The 20,754-nt window shown below is 38.2% G+C and overlaps 1 protein-coding gene across 1 annotated transcript in view; it reads left to right on the forward strand.

Annotated features, from left to right (window-relative positions):
* The window catches only part of LOC109416314 (scoloptoxin SSD20), a 295,456-nt gene that overhangs the window by 135,354 nt on the left and 139,348 nt on the right, over positions 1 to 20,754 (forward strand). Inside the window, exon 6 of the mRNA XM_062845904.1 lies at positions 805 to 875. Within this exon, the coding sequence (XP_062701888.1) occupies positions 805 to 875 (71 nt within the window). The remainder of the gene's footprint in view (positions 1 to 804; positions 876 to 20,754) is intronic.

Below are 20,754 nucleotides of genomic sequence, written 5' to 3' on the forward strand. Positions count from 1 at the left end.
TTTTAACTTACATTAATGATTATGCAAACTTACCAAATTTTTCTGTATTACTTTTTAAAACATTTTAGACCAAAACCACAGCCAAAAACCAGCAACTTTGATAAAATAGTGGCGTCCAAGCGCACCACGCCGGGACACACTCTGACTATCATTTATAAATACAAATGGCGTCACACAAGTACACCAGGAACTGAGGCCTCGGTTAAGATTTTGAAGAGTATTCAGCACTTTTTTACTGATTGTACGGTACTCTTATTTACGGAGATTACTAGAAGTACCGAATAACGCAATATACAATGTTCACCGGTACTTTTTATTACTGATATTTGTAAAAAATATTTTGTTTTGCAGGTGATCGGTAAAACTTATTACTGAAATCGGATAATTGTTCAAAAGTTTACTGATTCCTCAGCATAAATTAACTTTTACAGTTTGAACTCAGCAAAAATTATTACCGAGGTGGAATTCGAGGTTTTAGTGTGTAGGGCACTGCACTGTTTTGATTTTGTATGGGTCTTTGACGTTTCTTGGCCTTGTTGTTTACAAAATTTCTGTAAGAGTGAAAGAGAAGGAGAGAATTTCGTGCAGTGCCCTATACCGATACTGGGCAAACAAATATATTTGTCGTTCTCGAAAAACAAATACGGACAAACAGAGCCAAACAACTTGCCAAAATGTATCTGTCAAAAGCGGTCATTTTTTAGGTGTCTGGGCAAACAGCACGTTAAACTACCCCATTTGTTCCCAGCTTACAGTCATCTTACACCTCCAGTTCACATTTTTTTTTCTTTTTTTCCGATTTAGGTAGCGATGGTAACGTCAAACTTATAGTTGGAGCAGCTGGAGGTACCAAAATTACAACTGCGGTGGCTATGGTAAATAATTAAAAAGAAAACATTTTATAAGCAAAGATACAAATTTCAAGGCTAACTTTACAAAAACACAAAAACCAAGTAACTAATGGGAATAAAACCGAGTTTCTATACACAGATTGGTTAAGGGTCTGTTCCAATTGGCGAACTAAAATAAATTTTTACCTATATTTGACAGTTCGTCACTTAAACTTAAGGCCGCACGGGACAACGTGTAATTTTTACTATCTTCCCTCTCTTTCCAACAATTTGCCTCACGATTTTGAAGATGCAATTATCAATTTCCAGTGCACTGATGTAGCTGAAACTTTACATTCAATAAGGCTGATACAAATTCATACTATCCCCCCCCCCTTCAAAAATTTTTGGCGGATTTCGCATTTTGAGGAGGCAGATGAAAAATATTTATCAAAATATTGGGTCTCGACCAGCCAAAGAGTGAGTTTCCGTGTATGAATTCCAGCAGGAACTTCTGGAACAATGCCTGGATTAATTTCTACAAGAATCCATGTGAAAATTTCTGAATGGATATTTGAAGGAGTTTCTCCTTGAAAGAGGAGGGACATCTCATTTGAAGGAGGAGGGACATCTCATTTGAAGGAGGAGGGACATTCCTGGAGGAATCATTGACGAAACCCTGCAAGAATTCCTGAAGAAATCTCTGGAGGAATCCTTGGAAGAATTATGAGAAAAATTCTTGCAGGAATTCCTGGTAGAATTTGTGTAGAAATTCCAGGAGGAATTCCTGTAGGAATCCGTGGAGGTATTCAAAAAGAAATCCTTGGAAGAAATGCTGGAGGAAACTATATGCAAAATTCCTGAAGAAATCCCCGATTTTATCCTTGCAGGAATTCCCGAAGGAATCCGTGAAGGATTTACAGGATGAATCCTGGGAGGAATGACAGAAGGAATCCGTAGAGGAATCCATGAAATAATTTCTGGAAGAATTCCTGGATGAATTGCGGGACGAATGCCTATAGGAGATTTTGAAAGAATTCTTGTATGAATTTCCGGAAGAATTACTCGAGGAATCAGTGACGAATCCTTGCAGGAATTACTGGAGATATCTCTGAAGGAAACCCTGGAGAAATTTTTGGAGGAATCAGTGTAGGCATTCCTGAAGGAATCCTTGAAAATAACCGTGGAAAAATTCCTGGAGCGATTTCTGGAGGAATCCCTGTAGGCATTCTTGAAAAAATCATTGGGAGAATTTCTGGAGGAGTCCGTGGAGAAATTCCTGGATACGTTTCTGGAGGACTTCTTGGAAGAATTTCTGGAGAAACTCGTAGATACATTCAAGAAGGAATCCCTGGAGGATTTTCAGGAGGAATACTTAGAAAATCCCTGGAAGCATTCCTGCAGGAATCCTTGGAAATCCTGGAAATAGTTTTCGAAAATTCCGGGAGAAATCCTGTAATCCTAAGATGAATTCCTGAAGGAATCCGTGAAAGAATTCCCTGGGGAAATTTCAGGAGAAATTCCTGAAGGAGTCCTAGAGAAATTTGTAGAAGAATCCCTGGAGGATCTCTCCTTATCGGCTCACCGTTTTGTAGCCCAGAGTTAATCCCTGAAAAATATATCTGGAGGATCCCCAGGATAAGCTCATGGAGGAATTTCAGGATAAATCCCTAGAGAAATCCCTCTAGAATTTCCTAGAGGTCTTTCTGGAGAAATTACTGAACAAAAGTATTCCTGGAGGAATTTTTGGAGGATTCTTTGAGAAATTTCTGAAAACATATTTGCGTCTTCCTGGAGGAAAGATTGAAGGAAGTCGTCGAGGAATTTCTGAAAGAATTCCTGGAGGGATTTTTGAGGAATGTCTTAAGAAATTCATTTAAGAATCCCTCGAAGAATTCCTGAAGATATACCTGGAGAAATTCCTGATAAAATCTTGAAATTTCTGGAGGAAATTTCTCAAGGAATTCCTGGAAGAGTTCCGGGAATTTTTTTTCTGGAGAAATCCGAGGAAGAGTTCTTAGAGGAATACTTAAAGGAATTCGTGGAGGAATACCTCGGTCAATTTTTAGAGGATCTTCTGGAGGTATAACTAGAGGAATTTCTGGAGTAATTCCAGAAGAAATTCCAGAAAAAAATCCTGATAAAAATCCTGTAGAAATCCATGGAGGAATCCCTGGAGGATTTCTCTAGGAATTCGTGGAGTAATTCCTGGAAGAGTTCCGGGAGAAATTTCTTTAGGATTTTCTGGAGAAATCCGAGAAGGAATTCCTCGAGGAATCCCTGCGAAAATTCCTAGAGAACCCCCTGTAGAAATTCCTGGAGGTATTTTAGAAGGAATTTTTGAAGGAATTGTTGGAAGAATGAATGGATAATTGCTGGAGGAATTCCCTTAGGAATTCTTAAGGTATTTTTGGCTTCCTGGAGGAATTCCTGAAGGAATCCCTGTTTGCATTCCGGGGGGTATTTCTGGAGAAATTCCTGAAGACATTTTTGGAGGCATTCATAAAGGAATTCATTGCTGAATTCTTGGAGGAATAACTAGAGAAATTCCTGGATGAATTTATTAAGGAATTCCTGGACAAATATTTAAGGCTCCTGGAGGAATCTCTGGAGGAACTCCTCGAGGAATATGTGAAGGTTTTGGAGGAATCCCTGGAAAATCCCTTGAGAAATTCCTGGAGAGATACCTGGAGGAATCCATGAAGGAATTTCTGAAGGAATTCCTGGAAAAATCCTGTTGAAATTCCTGAAGGAGTCCATGGAGGTATCCCTGAATAAGTTCTTGGAAGAGTTTCGGGAGACATTCCTTTAGGATTTTCTGAAGAAATCCTAGCATAAATTTCTAGAGAATTTTCTGGAAAGAGTTCCGGGAGACATTTCTTTTGGATTCTCTGGAGAAATTCTGGCAGAAATTCCCAGAGCATTTTCTGGAGGAATTCTAGGAGGAATTCCTGGAGGAATTTCTATAGGCATTCCTGGAGGAATTTATGGCGTGCTTCCTCGACAAATTTCTGGAACAATTCCTGGAGGATTTTCTGGACGAATTGTTGAGAAATTGCTGAAGAAATTCATGGATGAATATCTGGAGGAATTCCTGAAGAAATTCACTGAGAATTTCCCGGAGAATTTTCTAGAGAATTTTTTCCAGGAATTCTAGGAAGATTTTTGGAGGAATTCCTGGAGGATTTTTCCTAGAAGAAATTTCAGGATGAATCTGGAGGAATTTTTGAAGTACCGTATGCGCGATAATGTTTGCACCATCGTTAAATAACGTTCCAGTTTTACTTGTGAATACAATATATTGGTTTTATTTGCAGGCATTTAAGCTATAACTTATATCATAGTCGGCTGCGAATAAAAAAGTTTAACACTTGCATAATGACTAAGTGGCAACATAGCTCGTGATTTGTCCACGCGCAAATGTCGAAAAGTGTCCGTGGTAGTGTCACAGTCAAGATTAAAATTTTTTAAGTTTATTTTTTTTTATTTTGACATTGCCTTATGGTGTAGACATTAACACAAAAACAAAATTTAATATAACTGTTGATTTTGGAATTTGGTAGGGGATCGAAATTTCGTCGGAGAACGAAAAAATGGATGTTCCGTTCGGGCAAATTCAAGACTTGCTTATGTGGCGCTACGCGTAGCTCCCGGATGCAATTGGTATTTATGTGAGTTTTTTTTTTTCTATGATCGAAGGATCATCAAGGCCACCCAGGGTAAGAAAAACGGGTCACGCCGAAAAACAAACGCTTTGTCCTAAGCGGTGCATGTCGGTAACGAAGGCGCTCCGCAACAAACGCATGTCAAGCGATGAGAGCAATAAAACAAATATCGCTTGCCGTACGTGTGCCGATATTTCGGCTTTTCTGCTGAATTTTCGACCCACATCATTGAATTCATAAGCATTTGGACGAATTAAGACTCTTGCCATCCTCAGAGTCGAATTTCAGTTGTAAAATAATGAGAAAATCACGATGTGAATAGAACGAGACAAATATTCCTACCGTTTTTGTTGTGAACAAACTCGGGAGAGATTTTGTCATTATCTGCTAACGAAAAAACAAAGCGTTGTTGCCGTGCTTTCTTTGTTGCTTATTTTTCGCTTGCGGTGCCATATTTTGCGTACACTGAGGCCACCGTAATTTTCCTTTTTGATCTGCCGTGCTGTTAAGTCGCTGATTTGGCGTTTCTTTGCCATTTTTCTCACTGAGCGCACATAATTCGTTCAAATCTTCTTTTTGGTGGCAGCGATAGCCTTCTTAATCCATGTTAACCTTGGACGACTAGTGGACACCTTCGGGAATAGTTGTCCTTGCTTTTATTCGGTCTAAGACCATTTTACGGTCCACCTGAGCACTTCTGAAATGCCTTTTTTTAACATTTGCGCGTGGACAAATCGCAAATACCACTGCCACCATGGTGTAAATTTTAAACTATACAACAACTTAATTAATAAACTGAAAGACGAGCAAGAGCGAACCGAACGACGACACAGAGAAGTAACATAGGTTAATTAATTAGAATGAAGAGTACCGCCTTGGGAGACGGACGGACGGCGGATTTGTAAGTGTTGTGTTTTAAATGAATTTTATGAATTGTGAAATGTATGTAATTTGGGATTGTTTTTTTTTTTTTTTTTTTGTTATTTTCTATTGTATTTGTATGACAGTTTCTGAAGATGACCGAAAAAAAAGTAGGTTGAAACGTAAAACGAGATTTAGTTGCAGTTCAATATCACCGAGAAAAACCAACCAAAACAAACAAATGATCATATATTGCATCATTATTGTAGTGCCCCCCCCCCCCACCTCTTAAACACGAACCCTGCGCACGCTACTGCATTTCAGAGATTAGATCCCCAAACTGAAATAAATTTTGTTGTGGAAACTGGTAAAACTAGCCAATTTATTTATTTATTTCGTCAAACAATAACGTAGACTACATTTTCACTTATAGCTATATTCTATGGTTTCTCAAGGAATTATAGTTATTTATGTGACGAGTTGCAAAAAGTTGATTTTTTCAGCACGAGTCGGACAATTATCCAACGAGGCTTGCCGAGTTGGGCAAATACGAAGAGTGCTGAAAATATCGAGTTTTGCAAAGAGTTCCATACTAGTAGTTTACGCAACAAGGTGCAGAATGACGATTTTTACAGTACGAGTCGTACATTTATCCAACGAGGCTTGCCGAGTTGGATAATTACGAGGAGTGCTGTAAAAATCGAGTTCTGCACCGAGTTGCGTACAACGTTTTTTGCAATGCCATAAATTACCACTTGAGGATAATTTTAATGAAACTTTTTCATCAAACTGCACACTGGTGTTCATAATCATGTTTAAGAAAGTCTGATCATAGCAGGTTATACTGTGCAGTAGACCTGTTCACTTTTTTTGACCTACCCGTGTCACATCAAATTATCAATCCACATGCAAAAACAAGGCTTCAGTCCAAAATTGAGCCAAATTGATAAAGGTTTAGAGGTGTATCAAATCGATTTTGTGTTTTTTCGAGCATTTTCACGAAAATGTACTTCAATATCCAGAAAATTGCACCAAAAAGCTACTGAAAATACCGTTAAAATATAGTTAGAACAATACTCTACAACTTTGCCGAAGACACTACGGTGTTTAAATTGCGTATTTCAAAGTTATTCAACAATTTTCGTTAAAAAATCACCAAAAAATACAATATTTTTACGATTTTTCATGTAAAAGTCATGTAATTTTACATTGTTTTAGGTGACTAATTTTATGAGCTATTGCTCCTATGTGTTACGAACATTTCGTCCATACATCATTTTAGTGTAGAAATTCGTTTTCATTGACTAATTATCAAAAGTTCGTCACGTTGATACTAAAAATTGTACAGAGTTGCCAGCATAAAATAAAACAAAGTTACCCATGATTTGAACGTCATTACACTTCTTTGTCTCATCTGCATCAGTTTAAATTTGGTGCAGTTAGTTGAGCATGAGATTGTGGATTCGAAGATTCAAGGTTCGAGTCCTGGAATAGCATTTTTTTTGCGTCTCGATCCTGCTATAAGTTGATGAAACTACGCACTGCATCTCATTGCAATTTGGCATCATAGCACCGTAGAAGCAGTTCCATCATCGTATTGAATTGTTTTAGATAAATTGATCATTATCAAACAGATGCTAAATATTTCGCCGAGCTGATATCGTCGAGACGATTTATTGTCAACAAGTATAAACTAAATATCTAGCAAGTCCTAAAATGGGCTTAATTGGCAGCTCCCGATCATTATTCTTTGGGAGATTGCGTGTAAGTCATGGCAGATTCATCATCCTAACTGCTACAAAGAAAGAAAAAAAAGTTTATCATGTATTTGAGCTTGAGCCTGGGACCTTCTGATCCGCAAGCTTGAGCCTTACCATCCGCACCATTTCTGATACTTGAATCAAAAGACATTAGAATACGATGGCATGACGTCTTAATCATGGGTAACTTTGTTTTAATTCGTGCTGGTAACTCTGTGCGATTTTTAGTATCAACGTGACATACTTTTGATAATTAGTCAATGAAAACGAATTCCTACACAAAAACGATGTATGGACGAAATGTTCGTTACACAAAGGAGTAATCGCAAATTAATTTAGTCACCTAAAACAATGTAAAATTACATGACTTTTATATGTAAAATCGTAAAAATATCGTGTTTTGTCGTGATTTTTTAACGAAAATTGTTGAATAACTTCGAAATACGCAATTTAAACACCGTAGTGTCTTCGGCAAAGTTGTAAAGTATTGTTCTAACTATATCTTAACGGTATCTCCGGCATCTTTTCGGAGCAATTTTGTGAATTTCTGAGTAAATTTCTGTGAAAACGGCTAAAAAAACACAAAATCGATTTGATACACCTTTAAATCTTCATCAATTTGGCTCAATTTTGGACTGAAGACTTGGTTTTACATGTGGATTGATAATTTGATGTGTCACGGAGAATCGGAGAAAAAAAGTTTCAAAGTGAACAGGTCTACTGTGCAGTTGTCACAATTTTTCAAAACTGCGTCCAGAAAGCATCAAGAAGTTGATCAAAACTGAAAACAGTGCTGTAATGGTTCATTACGCAACGCAAATCAGTGCTGTAATGAACCATTACAGCACTGTTAATTCGTGTGGGAAAGTAGGCCTTTTCCTGCCAGTTTTGCGTGAGGTAAAACAGCCTATTACGATGAGAAATTGCAAAAAATATTTTATGCAATTCATAGTATCATAATTTCTATTTTATATAACTTACTTTGCTATTATAATGGCCAGCTTTTCCGAACTGGTTCATTATGCAACTGATATGAGTTGCGTAATGAAAAATAGTTGTATAATGTTCATAATGCAACTCATTTGAGTTGCATTATGAACATTATGCAACTCAAATGGGTTGCATTATGAAAAAATCATTGCATAAATATAGTTATTGGTGGTGAGCTATGTTTTCTGCTGAACGTTATTGAATTACATTTTTTCACGTTTAACTGCAGTAGGCTTTTTCTACACCATTGGTCAAATATGCCTATTTCTCTTAAAAACATTCTCTATCTTCTACATTTTTTATTTCCATAAAAAGTTTGATATCGTCAGCATATATGAGGATCTTGATGTGCTTAAGAATATACGTGATATCGTTTACAAACAATATAAAAAGCAAAGGTCCTAAATGTTAGCCTTGAGGAACTCCCGATGATACTTTGATAGGTTTTGATTTTTTTTCCATCAAAACTTACCTACAATCTGTAAACGGTCAGTTAAATACAATTCGATCCATTTCAGAAATTTTGACTCGATTCCCATTTTATCAAGCTTGAAAATCAACATTGGAATGTCAAGTTTGTCGAACGCTTTACTAAAATCGGGGTAAAGTGATTTAACATAGTTACCTCCGTCCATTGCACATAAGGTGTAATTAACAAATTCTAACAAGTTGGTCGTAGTTGAACGACCTTTGAAAAATCCATGTTGCGCATTAGTTAGTCTTTGTTTTAATTGATTGAACGCACTTTTGTTTATAATAGATTCGAATAGTTTTGGTATGCACGATAATGGCAACGTTAATTACGAACGTTAGATTTTTTTTCCAGATTTATAGATGGGTATAAGGAAAGATTTTTTCCAACCTTGCGGAAACTTTCCAGTTTCAAGCGACATATTGTAAAGCCAAAATAGTGGTGCCGCAAATTCAGTTGCCAAGTTTATCAAAAGAACCGGTGGAATTCCATCTGGTCCTGGACCTTTGTTTGGATCTAAGCCTTTTATACCACATAAAATGTCCTGTAACGTGATTTGATTGATTCCAATAGTGTTGGTAAAATCAGGAAAATGAGAGAAGTATTCATAGTCACGATCAGAATCCGAAAATGTACTATAAGTTTCTTGGAAATAGTCCGCAAAAAGACTATTTCATAATTGGCTTTAGGGGCTGTCCATAAACTACGTAGACTCTTATGAGGGGAGGGGGGGTTCAGGCCAAAGTCTACGGTCCATACAAATTTCGAAAATTTTGTATGAACAAAAGTCTACGGAGGGGGAGGGGGGTCTGAGATGAGCAAAAATTAGTCTACGTAGTTTATGGACAGCGCCTTATTATAATCATAGACTTCCTCATAGTCACAGTCATTTGAGTTTTCATTCATATGGACAAATACGGAGTACTCTATGGCGGTGTGGAACACCTCATTTTTCCATGATGGAGAGAAAGCTTCTTCCACACAATATTAGTCAATGAAAAGTCTAAAAATCGATTCTGCTGATTTTTTACATGATTGATTTGGTTCAAACCTAAACAAGCAGTTTTTTCGAAAATCAACAGTAGCGTTTCATTTTCACCTACAACAGGAAGTAAAATAGGGTATTGGTTCCCTTCTTAAGCATGTGGCTCCCAATTTCATCCTACGAAAAACAAAGGATTGAAGCGCTGTTTGTTTTGTTTCTTATTTTTGTTTTTTTTTGTTAGAAGTGAGCACCCTCGAAAACAAAAAGAACGGAATCAGTCGGTGCCGTAATCGCTTGTTTTCGAATAGGATGAATATGGGAGCGTGAGATTAATGATGGAACACATATTCTACTTTCGTTTTCAGAGTCACGTATGAAATCTGCATCGCGTTGATTAAAATCATCATAAATATGCACCCTGATTTCCGGAGGAAATCGTGAAATAATTTCTTCAGCAGTTTGGAAGAACAATTCGTATGATGATTTGCAAGCTTGATCAGGTGGAAAATATACCGATGCAAAAACATGGGTTTTGCCGGCGATTTGCGTGTTCGAATTCTTTAAATTTAGTAGAAACAATCAGCTCAGAGTTAAATTTTGTGGATATTGCAACTTAAACATCGCCACCAGACCAGAGTTAAATCTCGATCATCTCTAAAAACATTAAAATCGTTACCAAGAACTTCTTCACTTTTAATGCTATCATTCCAACTGGTTTCAGTACCCAACACAACCGAGAAGGATGAATTCAAGATTTGTTTGTGAATTTCATGCGCTTCTCATGCGATTGAAATTCTGACAATAAACTAGAATCTCAAAAGCATTTGTTTTTGAAAAAGTTGTTGATAATTCGTTAAGTTGAACAATATTGCTTAAAATTAGTGGTATATTACCAGGCGCTGCTGGATTGTTTGAAACTTCCTCCGTGGCGTGTGTCAAATTAGATAAATTTGAACTGCATTCTTCATCCACTGATTGCGTCGATTTATCTAAAAACCCTGACAGGAGCACGACGCACAGTGGTTTTTGACATATGGCTTTGCCGGCGGTCCGGTCGTCCAATTACGAGATGATTCACGATCAGCTGGATAGGGGTTCAATGTTTCGCCACGTTGAAACTTGATGAGGTGGCTATCGTCATACGCGAGGTAATTCGAGTTTCGCGTTTCTCCTCTTTGAAAATGTTCGGGCCTTCTAGAGCTCCCTGCAACTGGAGCCGCGCAGCACGGTGGTTTAATTGTTGGACTATACGGTGCTGAGGATGGCCGCGAATATCTCTCCTTTGCGGCGGCCAATAGTTCCCTATCCAATGGTAAAAACCTGTTGTTTCGATTACAGTTACGGTTCGGGTAGGCTCTGCGGTTGTCGAATGTCATGCGCGGTGGGCCACTAGCAGATTTGTTGTTGGATTTATTAACATTGTTGCTGCGACGGTCGTTTCTTCTCGTAGTAGAATTTTGAACGGCGTTCCGCTTACGTCGTCTCCTGGCTTTTTCAGCTTGGTTTTGTTTATCCAAACGCCGGCGTTTGTGTGCGTCATATTCTGCCCAACTTGCCTTCCACACATTTTTTCCACCAAGATTGCGCCAGCCCGAGTCGTCGGGTTCATATAGCCGAGGCGGTAAACGCACGGGTATTCAGCATGACCATGCTGAGGGTGACGGGTTCGATTCCTGGTCGGTCCAGGATCTTTTCGTAAAGGAAATTTCCTTGACTTCCTTGGGCATAGAGTATCTTCGTGCCTGCCACACGATATACGCATGCAAAATGGTCATTGGCAGAGGAAGCTCTCAGTTAAAAACTGTGGAAGTGCTCATAGAACACTAAGCTGAGAAGCAGGCTTTGTCCCAGTGAGGACGTTACGCCAAGAAGAGGAGAGGGGAGTCGTCGGGTTCAATATTGTTGTTGAGCTCGAATTCTTGGGTATGATTCAGTGACTGATGGAGATGGTGTTTGAATTGCGGAAAATTTCGCTGACAGGATTTTTAGCTCGTCAAGTATATGGACGCCCAAAAAGCACTCGTGTTAGGTGAATAGCTCGCCACAGTGTCAACACAGACAAACAGACGTAACACCTTGAACGATTTTCATGAAAATCCATCGACCAGTTCACACTACCGTCACCTAGTGGAAAAGTTGCACGAATCACTTTGTTGTGCAATATTGTCAACAGAAGGCGCTAGTGTGAAACGTCAAACTCATAGAAAAACGATGCACGTGCCTCTGGTTGTGATAGCCACAATTATGAAAATTTAAAATGATCGTTGAAATCGTGGTCGATGGAAATTTCGTATGTAATACGTCTGTTTGTCTGTGGTGTCAATATATAGTTGATTTATTTGGCATATTTTATCATTAATGTTTTGAATCCCGATCGATAATTCCTTCACCACCGTTTTTAAATTTGAGTATAAATTTTCTTTAGTGGCCGTTAATGCTGTATCTAACAAGTTCGTAATATGGTTCTTAATGGCACTTACGCTGCCACTCAAACTACTGCTTCTGTTGGTTTCCGCCAGCTCATTCCTAATGCTTGTCATTAGGATTTCCATCCCATCAAACGGAGCATGAACGACATTTGGCTGCTGGAGTGAAAATCTGTGAATCACCTCGGTGTTTTCATGCAGTTGTTGCACAAGATTCCTTTGCTGCTCCGCAAGCTTGTTGAACTCCAATTTGGTTTGTACGAGCTCAAGGCAGTGCTCGCAACATGGTAGTACATAAGAGTTTATGTCCACTACCTTCTTATCTTTCTTCCGCAGCGAGCCCTTCTGTACAGTCACGCCTAGAAATCCTCTACATAGAGATAAGCGGAAGTTACTTACCTTACCTTACCTTACCGGTCAGGCTAAGGCCGGGGTGGCCTCTGCTGTACATAGTAGCCGCCTCCATTCCACTCGGTCCATGGCTGTTTGTCTCCAGTTCCGCACTCTGCGTAGGGTCCGCAGATCGCCCTCCACTTGGTCGACCCACCTAGCTCGCTGCGCTCCACGTCTTCTTGTACCGGTCGGATGACTCTCGAGAACCATTTTAGTCGGGTTGCTATCCGACATCCTGATGACGTGACCCGCCCACCGTAGCCTCCCGATTTTCGCGGTATGGACGATGGTTGGTTCTCCCAGCAGCTGATGCAGCTCGTGGTTCATTCGCCTTCTCCAAGTCCCGTCTTCCATCTGCACTCCGCCGTAGATGGTACGCAACACTCCTCCTCTCCTCTTCTTGGCGTAACGTCCTCACTGAGACAAAGCCTGCTTCTCAGCTTAGTGTTCTATGAGCACTTCCACAGTTATTAACTGAGAGCTTCCTCTGCCAATGACCATTTCGCATGTGTATATCGTGTGGCAGGCACGAAGATACTATATGCCCAAGGAAGTCAAGGAAATTTCCTTTACGAAAAGATCCTGGACCGACCGGGAATCGAACCCGTCACCCTCAGCATGGTCATGCTGAATACCCGTGCGTTTACCGCCTCGGCTATATGGGCCCTACGCAACACCTTCCGTTCGAAAACTCCAAGGGCGCGTTGGTCCTCTGCACGTAGGGTCCATGTTTCGTGCCCATAGAGGACGACCGGTCTAATCAACGTTTTGTAGATGGTTAACTTCGTGTTACGGCGAACTTTATTCGATCGTGAAGTTCTGCGGAGTCCAAAGTAGGCACGATTTCCTGCCACAATGCGCCTCTGAATGTCTCTGCTGGTGTCGTTGTCGTCGGTCACCAGTGAGCCCAAGTACACGAATTCTTCAACCGCCTCGATTTCATCACCGTCGATATGAATTCGGGGTGGCGGGCGCGGTGATTCCTCCCTGGAGCCCTTTGCCATCATGTACTTTGTCTTCGACACATTAATGACTAATCCGATTCGCCTGGCTTCACTCTTTAGTCGGATGTACGTTTCCGCCATCGTCTCAAATTTACGAGCAATAATATCAATATCATCGGCGAAACCAAGCAGCTGAACGGACCTCATGAAAATCGTCCCACTCGTGTTTATCCCCGCTCTTCTTATTACACCCTCCAAAGCAATGTTGAACAGCAAGCACGAAAGACCATCACCTTGCCGTAACCCTCTGCGAGATTCGAAGGGAGTCGAGAGTGTCCCTGATACTCGAACTACGCACATCACTCGATCCATCGTCGCCTTGATCAACCGTATCAGTTTATCCGGGAATCCGTATTCGTGCATAATCTGCAATAGCTGTTCTCGATCGATTGTATCATACGCCGATTTGAAATCGATGAACAAGTGATGTGTGGGCACGTTGTATTCGAGGCATTTCTGCAACACCTGGCGGATGGCGAACATCTGGTCCGTTGTAGCGCGTTCACCCATAAATCCAGCCTGATATTGCCCCACGAACTCTCTTGCAATCGGTGATAGACGGCGGCATAAAATTTGCCGGAATAAGCGGAAGTTACATATGTCGATTCGGCAACGCTGTTCATTTTGTTTGCATCAGCTGCCAACACTTGCTGCAAAGCTAGATGTTCAAACTTTGTGCGTGACTTCGTAGTGGTTCAAGTTGTTTTGTTTACATTTTCTAATTATGATAGATTTTTTTTTTCAAAATTTTGAAAAAAATAGCGGAGCAATCGATGAAATCTGAAATTTATTACAAAGTGTTAAGCTAAACATATCGGCAGAACTAAAGCAAAAAGCAGCAATGAAAGTTTTTTCGAGAAGTGCAGCAACAAAAGTTTCGTCATAAGCTTGAGCTTTTGAAAGCAGAATTAATTAAATTCTATCTTTTTACTAAACTTACATATACCGTCAATTTCTCGATATTAAAAATAAATAATTTTAATTTATTTAGTTCGGATTGCAATACCGTTCAATCGACGCCTTCTTACGAACGATCAGCCTGTTCATTTGGCTCACACTTTGACAGTTCTTTCTGCACGATTGGCTTACAATGGCCGCCTTCGCAGATCTCTATAATGTAGGATTACTAGTCACGCCAATGCAGGTAGCGTGAAACTTCCTGGAGCACCCTACACATGACCACATAATTGAGTCGGTGGAGGTGTCATATGCACAAATTTCACAGGTCATGGTAAAGTAGCTAACCCTTATGTGGCCGACAAGGTACCCGGGTACCCAGCGCCCATATAAAAAGCACGGTGTAGGAAAAAGCAAAAAAAATTGTCGGACACATAACGGTTAATTTACCAACAAAAAAACAATATCGCGCACGACGGTCGTAGCAATTTAAAGCTGACTTGATAAAAACGATTAAAATTTAAAAAAAAACACGCGCATGGTACGGGAGCAATTAAAAAACGCGTCCGAACTGATCGACGACAATCGAATGTGAATGGTGAAACTACCGATTCCATAGTAAAATTACTAACCGTACCTATGATTCTCAACCGACAACAATTTTCAATTAATTCCACTAAAACACTGTCAACTTAACTAGCAGTGCTTTACCAAAAATAATCTTAATTTAACAAATGAGCATTGTATTTTTAACCATACTGTGTTGTAAAATGCGTGTCCAGAAAAAAATAACAATAGTTTGTTGTTGAGACGACTACGCTTTTAGTTGAATTTACTACAATGCATTGTAATTTCAAGCATATTTCAGTTACCTTAACAGATTTGGTTGTCGGTTGAGAATCATAGGTGGGGTAACGATCATAAAAGATCTATTTAATGTTATCTGCTAATGCCGCGCTGCGGAATATGACCAACCATGCTGGCGCACGGTAGGGAAGAGACTGACCCAATCAATCAACGCGCATTACCAATCGTGTAGCACTCGCGTGCGTACGAAGTAGACGAAGTGAAAACGGACATTAATAGAGGATCTACCCAACCCCCCCGTAACTTGACAGATGAGCTCAGTTTCACGTACCTACTTGCAAATCGCAGATGTCGCTACTGTTCGTAAACAACGGGTCCATCCTTCACTGACGCAACAATTTTTGTACATGCGAAAACATCTTTTTGTTTCGTGGTTAGTGGAAGCCAACAAGAGGCTAGCGTGTCGTATCAAAAGGACGTATTCAACAGAGGCGCTAAAACTAATGTTCATCAAATAGAAATTATTTTGATTTTTCTTTTTGTTGTTGTAAGAAATGTAATAAAAGCACATATTTAAACGGTCTTCCATATTAAATAGTGACTGCGCATGCTAGATCAAACCGAAGATCAAACTCGAAAAAAAAAACATCTGCAAATGATTGTTTTTAACTTCCATTTTGACTTGGCCGCCAGATATCTAGCTGTAAAATGTTAGCATAAGTAACCAAATTTATTACTTGCTGGTGCTTAATGACCGCACTAGAAGAAAACATGAGTTTCTTATTAATTTTATGAAAGCCGATTACTTTGCCTTTACTTGTTTTATAGATATAATTTTCACTTTCTTTCATTATGCCGCACTTAATTTGCATTTATCTACCACAAAGAAAGCGGAAACAACAAATAAAGGTTTCTGTTTAATGTTTTAATATTTTTTATTCCGTTTGTTATTGTCGGTTTTCGTCCTTTTCAAAAGTAGCGCTTGCCGCTTTGAATCTGACAGTACCACCCGGACCAAAATTTTTAGGTACGCTGACGTTGTTCGGCAGCTGTCAAGAAGCTCCCGGGTTGGATCAGGGTTGGATCTACCACAATAGGGCACTGCATGAAATTCTCTCTTTCTCTTTCACTCTTACAGAGATTTTGTAAACAACAAGGCCAAGAAACGTCAAAGTCCCATACAAAATCAAAACAATGCAATGCCGGTTAGTAATTTTACCATGGAATCGGTAGTTTCACAACAAAATTTATGTCAGTGTATAACAGGCATTCACGAGTCAAAGGTGTGTACTTTGAAGTGGATCTTCTGGCGTGTATTTCTAGAATATTCTTCCACTCAATGGACAAGAGCCCTATAACAGTCGTTGACAATCACAAAGCGGATACATGATAGTATAGGGGAGACTGAGGAGACTTGTTCCCCCCATATTTGCTCGGAATCAAAAACATTTTTGTTCTAGCATATTTTTTCCAAAACTACTCCTGGACAAACGACTATGTTTTGGCTACAAGTGATTTCGATTTTCGATTTTACGGCTGACGGTAAAAAGTTCTTCAGAAATCTTTTGGGCGATTCCGAAAAATCTCAATAACTTTGTGAAAATTAAACCAAATCGTGTCAAAATTTCACAGCACATAGTTTACTTTCAAACTTATTTATCCAATTAAGGCTGTTGTTAACATATTTTAATTAATTCAGCTTAGTATACACAACAGTGACATGGGGAGACTTGATCCCTCGAGGATTACACACACATTATACATGTGAAAAATAAAATTCCATTCGGAAGCCTCTATTTACTTGGAATTCTAGTCTATTCAACGATAAAATGTGTCAGATAATTATAACTTTAGTACAAACTAAAAAAAGGGGGATCAAGTCTCCCCATTTTGAAAATACGGCATATACTTAAAAATTTAAGGAAATCTTACAATTTCAAACACTCCAAATTCATCGAAAATACAAGAAAACTCGAAAAGAAAATGAATAGGAAGACTCTGGAATTATTTTCCCTTTTTCAGTTTGCGACCCACTTTTGAGTTTTATAGGATTTGGCGACCTATCAGCACACATTTTTATAAAATACGAAATTTTTCTGCAAATTCGACCTGACTTTTTAAATAAATACACTTTCATACGTTCGTTACGTAGCAATCAAACTTAAAAAGTTTGTTTTAATTTACAGTGTTTGATTTACAGTGTTTATTTCGTTTTTTTTAAGTCTGAGTAGGATTAACCCTTTCGGGACGACTTTTTTCTACGCATATTTCGGAAACGAATTTATGTTTAACCAATGGTATACATCATAATACTTCAGGAGACACTAATATACTATGTTGAATATTTTTTTCGGGATGTTCTAGGTCATCCTAACTGTCCTGGAGCTGTAATACTGGGAGATTGAAATAAATATATGAATTCTCAACGTTTCTTCTAGCATAACATGTTTAGCTAGACTCATTGAATCAATTTATCTATTTTTTTTTACCGATTCCAAAGTATTGCAGATATTGAGGACACTCCAAATTGATTTTGTAAACAACAAGGCCAAGAAACGTCAAAATCCCATACAAAATCAAAACAATGCAATGCCGGTTAGTAATTTTACCATGGAATCGGTAGTTTCACAACAAAATTTATGTCAGTGTATAACAGGCATTCACGAGTCAAAGGTGTGTACTTTGAAGTGGATCTTCTGGCGTGTATTTCTAGAATATTCTTCCACTCAATGGACAAGAGCCCTATAACAGTCGTTGACAATCACAAAGCGGATACATGATAGTATAGGGGAGACTGAGGAGACTTGTTCCCCCCATATTTGCTCGGAATCAAAAACATGTTTGTTCTAGCATATTTTTTCCAAAACTACTCCTGGACAAACGACTATGTTTTGGCTACAAGTGATTTCGATTTTCGATTTTACGGCTGACGGTAAAAAGTTCTTCAGAAATCTTTTGGGCGATTCCGAAAAATCTCAATAACTTTGTGAAAATTAAACCAAATCGTGTCAAAATTTCACAGCACATAGTTTACTTTCAAACTTATTTATTCAATTAAGGCTGTTGTTAACATATTTTAATTAATTCAGCTTAGTATACACAACAGTGACATGGGGAGACTTGATCCCTCGAGGATTACACACACATTATACATGTGAAAAATAAAATTCCATTCGGAAGCCTCTATTTACTTGGAATTCTAGTCTATTCAACGATAAAATGTGTCAGATAATTATAACTTTAGTACAAACTAAAAAAAGGGGGATCAAGTCTCCCCATTTTGAAAATACGGCATATACTTAAAAATTTAAGGAAATCTTACAATTTCAAACACTCCAAATTCATCGAAAATACAAGAAAACTCGAAAAGAAAATGAATAGGAAGACTCTGGAATTATTTTCCCTTTTTCAGTTTGCGACCCACTTTTGAGTTTTATAGGATTTGGCGACCTATCAGCACACATTTTTATAAAATACGAAATTTTTCTGCAAATTCGACCTGACTTTTTAAATAAATACACTTTCATACGTTCGTTACGTAGCAATCAAACTTAAAAAGTTTGTTTTAATTTACAGTGTTTGATTTACAGTGTTTATTTCGTTTTTTTTTAAGTCTGAGTAGGATTAACCCTTTCGGGACGACTTTTTTCTACGCATATTTCGGAAACGAATTTATGTTTAACCAATGGTATACATCATAATACTTCAGGAGACACTAATATACTATGTTGAATATTTTTTTCGGGATGTTCTAGGACATCCTAACTGTCCTGGAGCTGTAATACTGGGAGATTGAAATAAATATATGAATTCTCAACGTTTCTTCTAGCATAACATGTTTAGCTAGACTCATTGAATCAAGTTATCTATTTTTTTTTTTACCGATTCCAAAGTATTGCAGATATTGAAAACACTTCAAATTGACCCGAAATTAGATTACTTGATCTACCAGATCAACAAATACTCGAAAGATGTTTTGTCATTCCAAAATATATCCAAGTAGATCCTCTTAGTCAAAATACTAACTTTTGCTACTGAATCAACGTGTTACAGATATTCTAGGTCCCCCCAAGAAGTACGTAAATTTGGACCATTCAATCTATCAATTCAACCAAGACTTCAAATGTGTCTATTTGTTCTAAAATATATCCTGTGAACTAAAGTATTACCTTTGGTTACTTTATCAATGCAGAGGAAGTATACTAGCTTCTCCAAAATTTACGAGAATTTGAGTAATTCTTTCTACTAAATCAACCAAGGCTACCCCTTGATAATAAAATGCATGAAATTAGATCTTCCAAAAATACTAACTTATATTACTTTAACAATATGTTTTTTGTTATGGTTTGACCCTACAAATTATATTTCAAATGATATCAACCATCTTCCATCAACTTGACCTATCAAGGCTTCAAATACGTTGCTCTGGAATAGAGCACATCCATGTAGATCCTCACAGTGTAATTTCTACTTACTGTTTCTTCATCAATGTATTACGAATGCTTCAAAGTCTTATAAATTTATTTGAATATGAATCATTCAATTTTGAAAATCAAACAAGATCTCGAGTATGTTCCTCTTGTAACCCATTGTATTGGAATATATTTCTTAGTAAAAATATATTTAAATATTGGATAATTATTTTCTTCACCAAAGCTTCCTGTCATTTTTGTCGTCATTTTTCCCCACTGAATGGGACAGAGCCTGTCTCATCTTAGTGTACTATAAGCCCTTTCAGTTAAATCTTGAGAATTTTTCTTTTGTGTTTTGTATGACAGATACGCTGCCGTAATTCTGCAAAGTGACGTAAGCGACATTGATGGTTTTGGCCCATTTTTTGGTTATTATGCATAAAATTCTTGCTCATCCTTTAAGTTTATTTCCATAGATGATAGATTAGGACTAGATCTTGCATTCTAATACAGCAGGAATACCACAGTGTTATTTTTAAACCAGATATTATACAAAATATACCAGAAAATATCGTAATTTTGAATGGCGCTTACGTCACTTTGCAGAATTACGGCAGTACGAAGATACACTCTGCCCAGCGAAGTCATGAATATTTCAATTACGAAAATATCTACGACCATACCGGGAATCAAAACCAGCCGTTGGGCAGTCCTGCTTTAGTTGATCGAATGGATCATTAGGGCTTATGTTTCACGTAACCTTTGATGGACCCAGAAAACCTCGTATACTTCAAATAAAAGATAATAATGAATACTGCTTTATAGATGCTTAATGACTCTCTATCGTTGTTAAAGACATCTCCTAAGTTGATCTTGTAGATCATATTGGAAGATTTGGAGGATCTCTAGAATGTTAACCTTAGTCATTCAGGGTAATTATGATCTAGACATTCAGGCTGCCGATTTTAATTTTTAATCAAAATGACCGGTTATGGTTCTAGCCCCTATATATGCAACAAAAAATGTCATAGCCCATATTATAGCGGAATAATTCTGGAGCATTGTGGGGTTGATTTTTCCTGATTAGTTGTAGGCATGCCAAATTCTGCGGATACAAGTTCATTTGTGGCCATTTAGTGATTATTTTAAATGTTTTTTTTTTTAAATTATTCTTGGGTACTGGCGTTCATTCTGAGAATTTTTTTAAGAATCAGGATTTTTTTTTTGAGAAACTATTTTGGCAAATCCAAAA

The sequence above is a fragment of the Aedes albopictus genome, chromosome 1 (genome assembly GCF_035046485.1).
Source record: "Aedes albopictus strain Foshan chromosome 1, AalbF5, whole genome shotgun sequence".
NCBI classification, from domain to species: domain Eukaryota; kingdom Metazoa; phylum Arthropoda; class Insecta; order Diptera; family Culicidae; genus Aedes; species Aedes albopictus.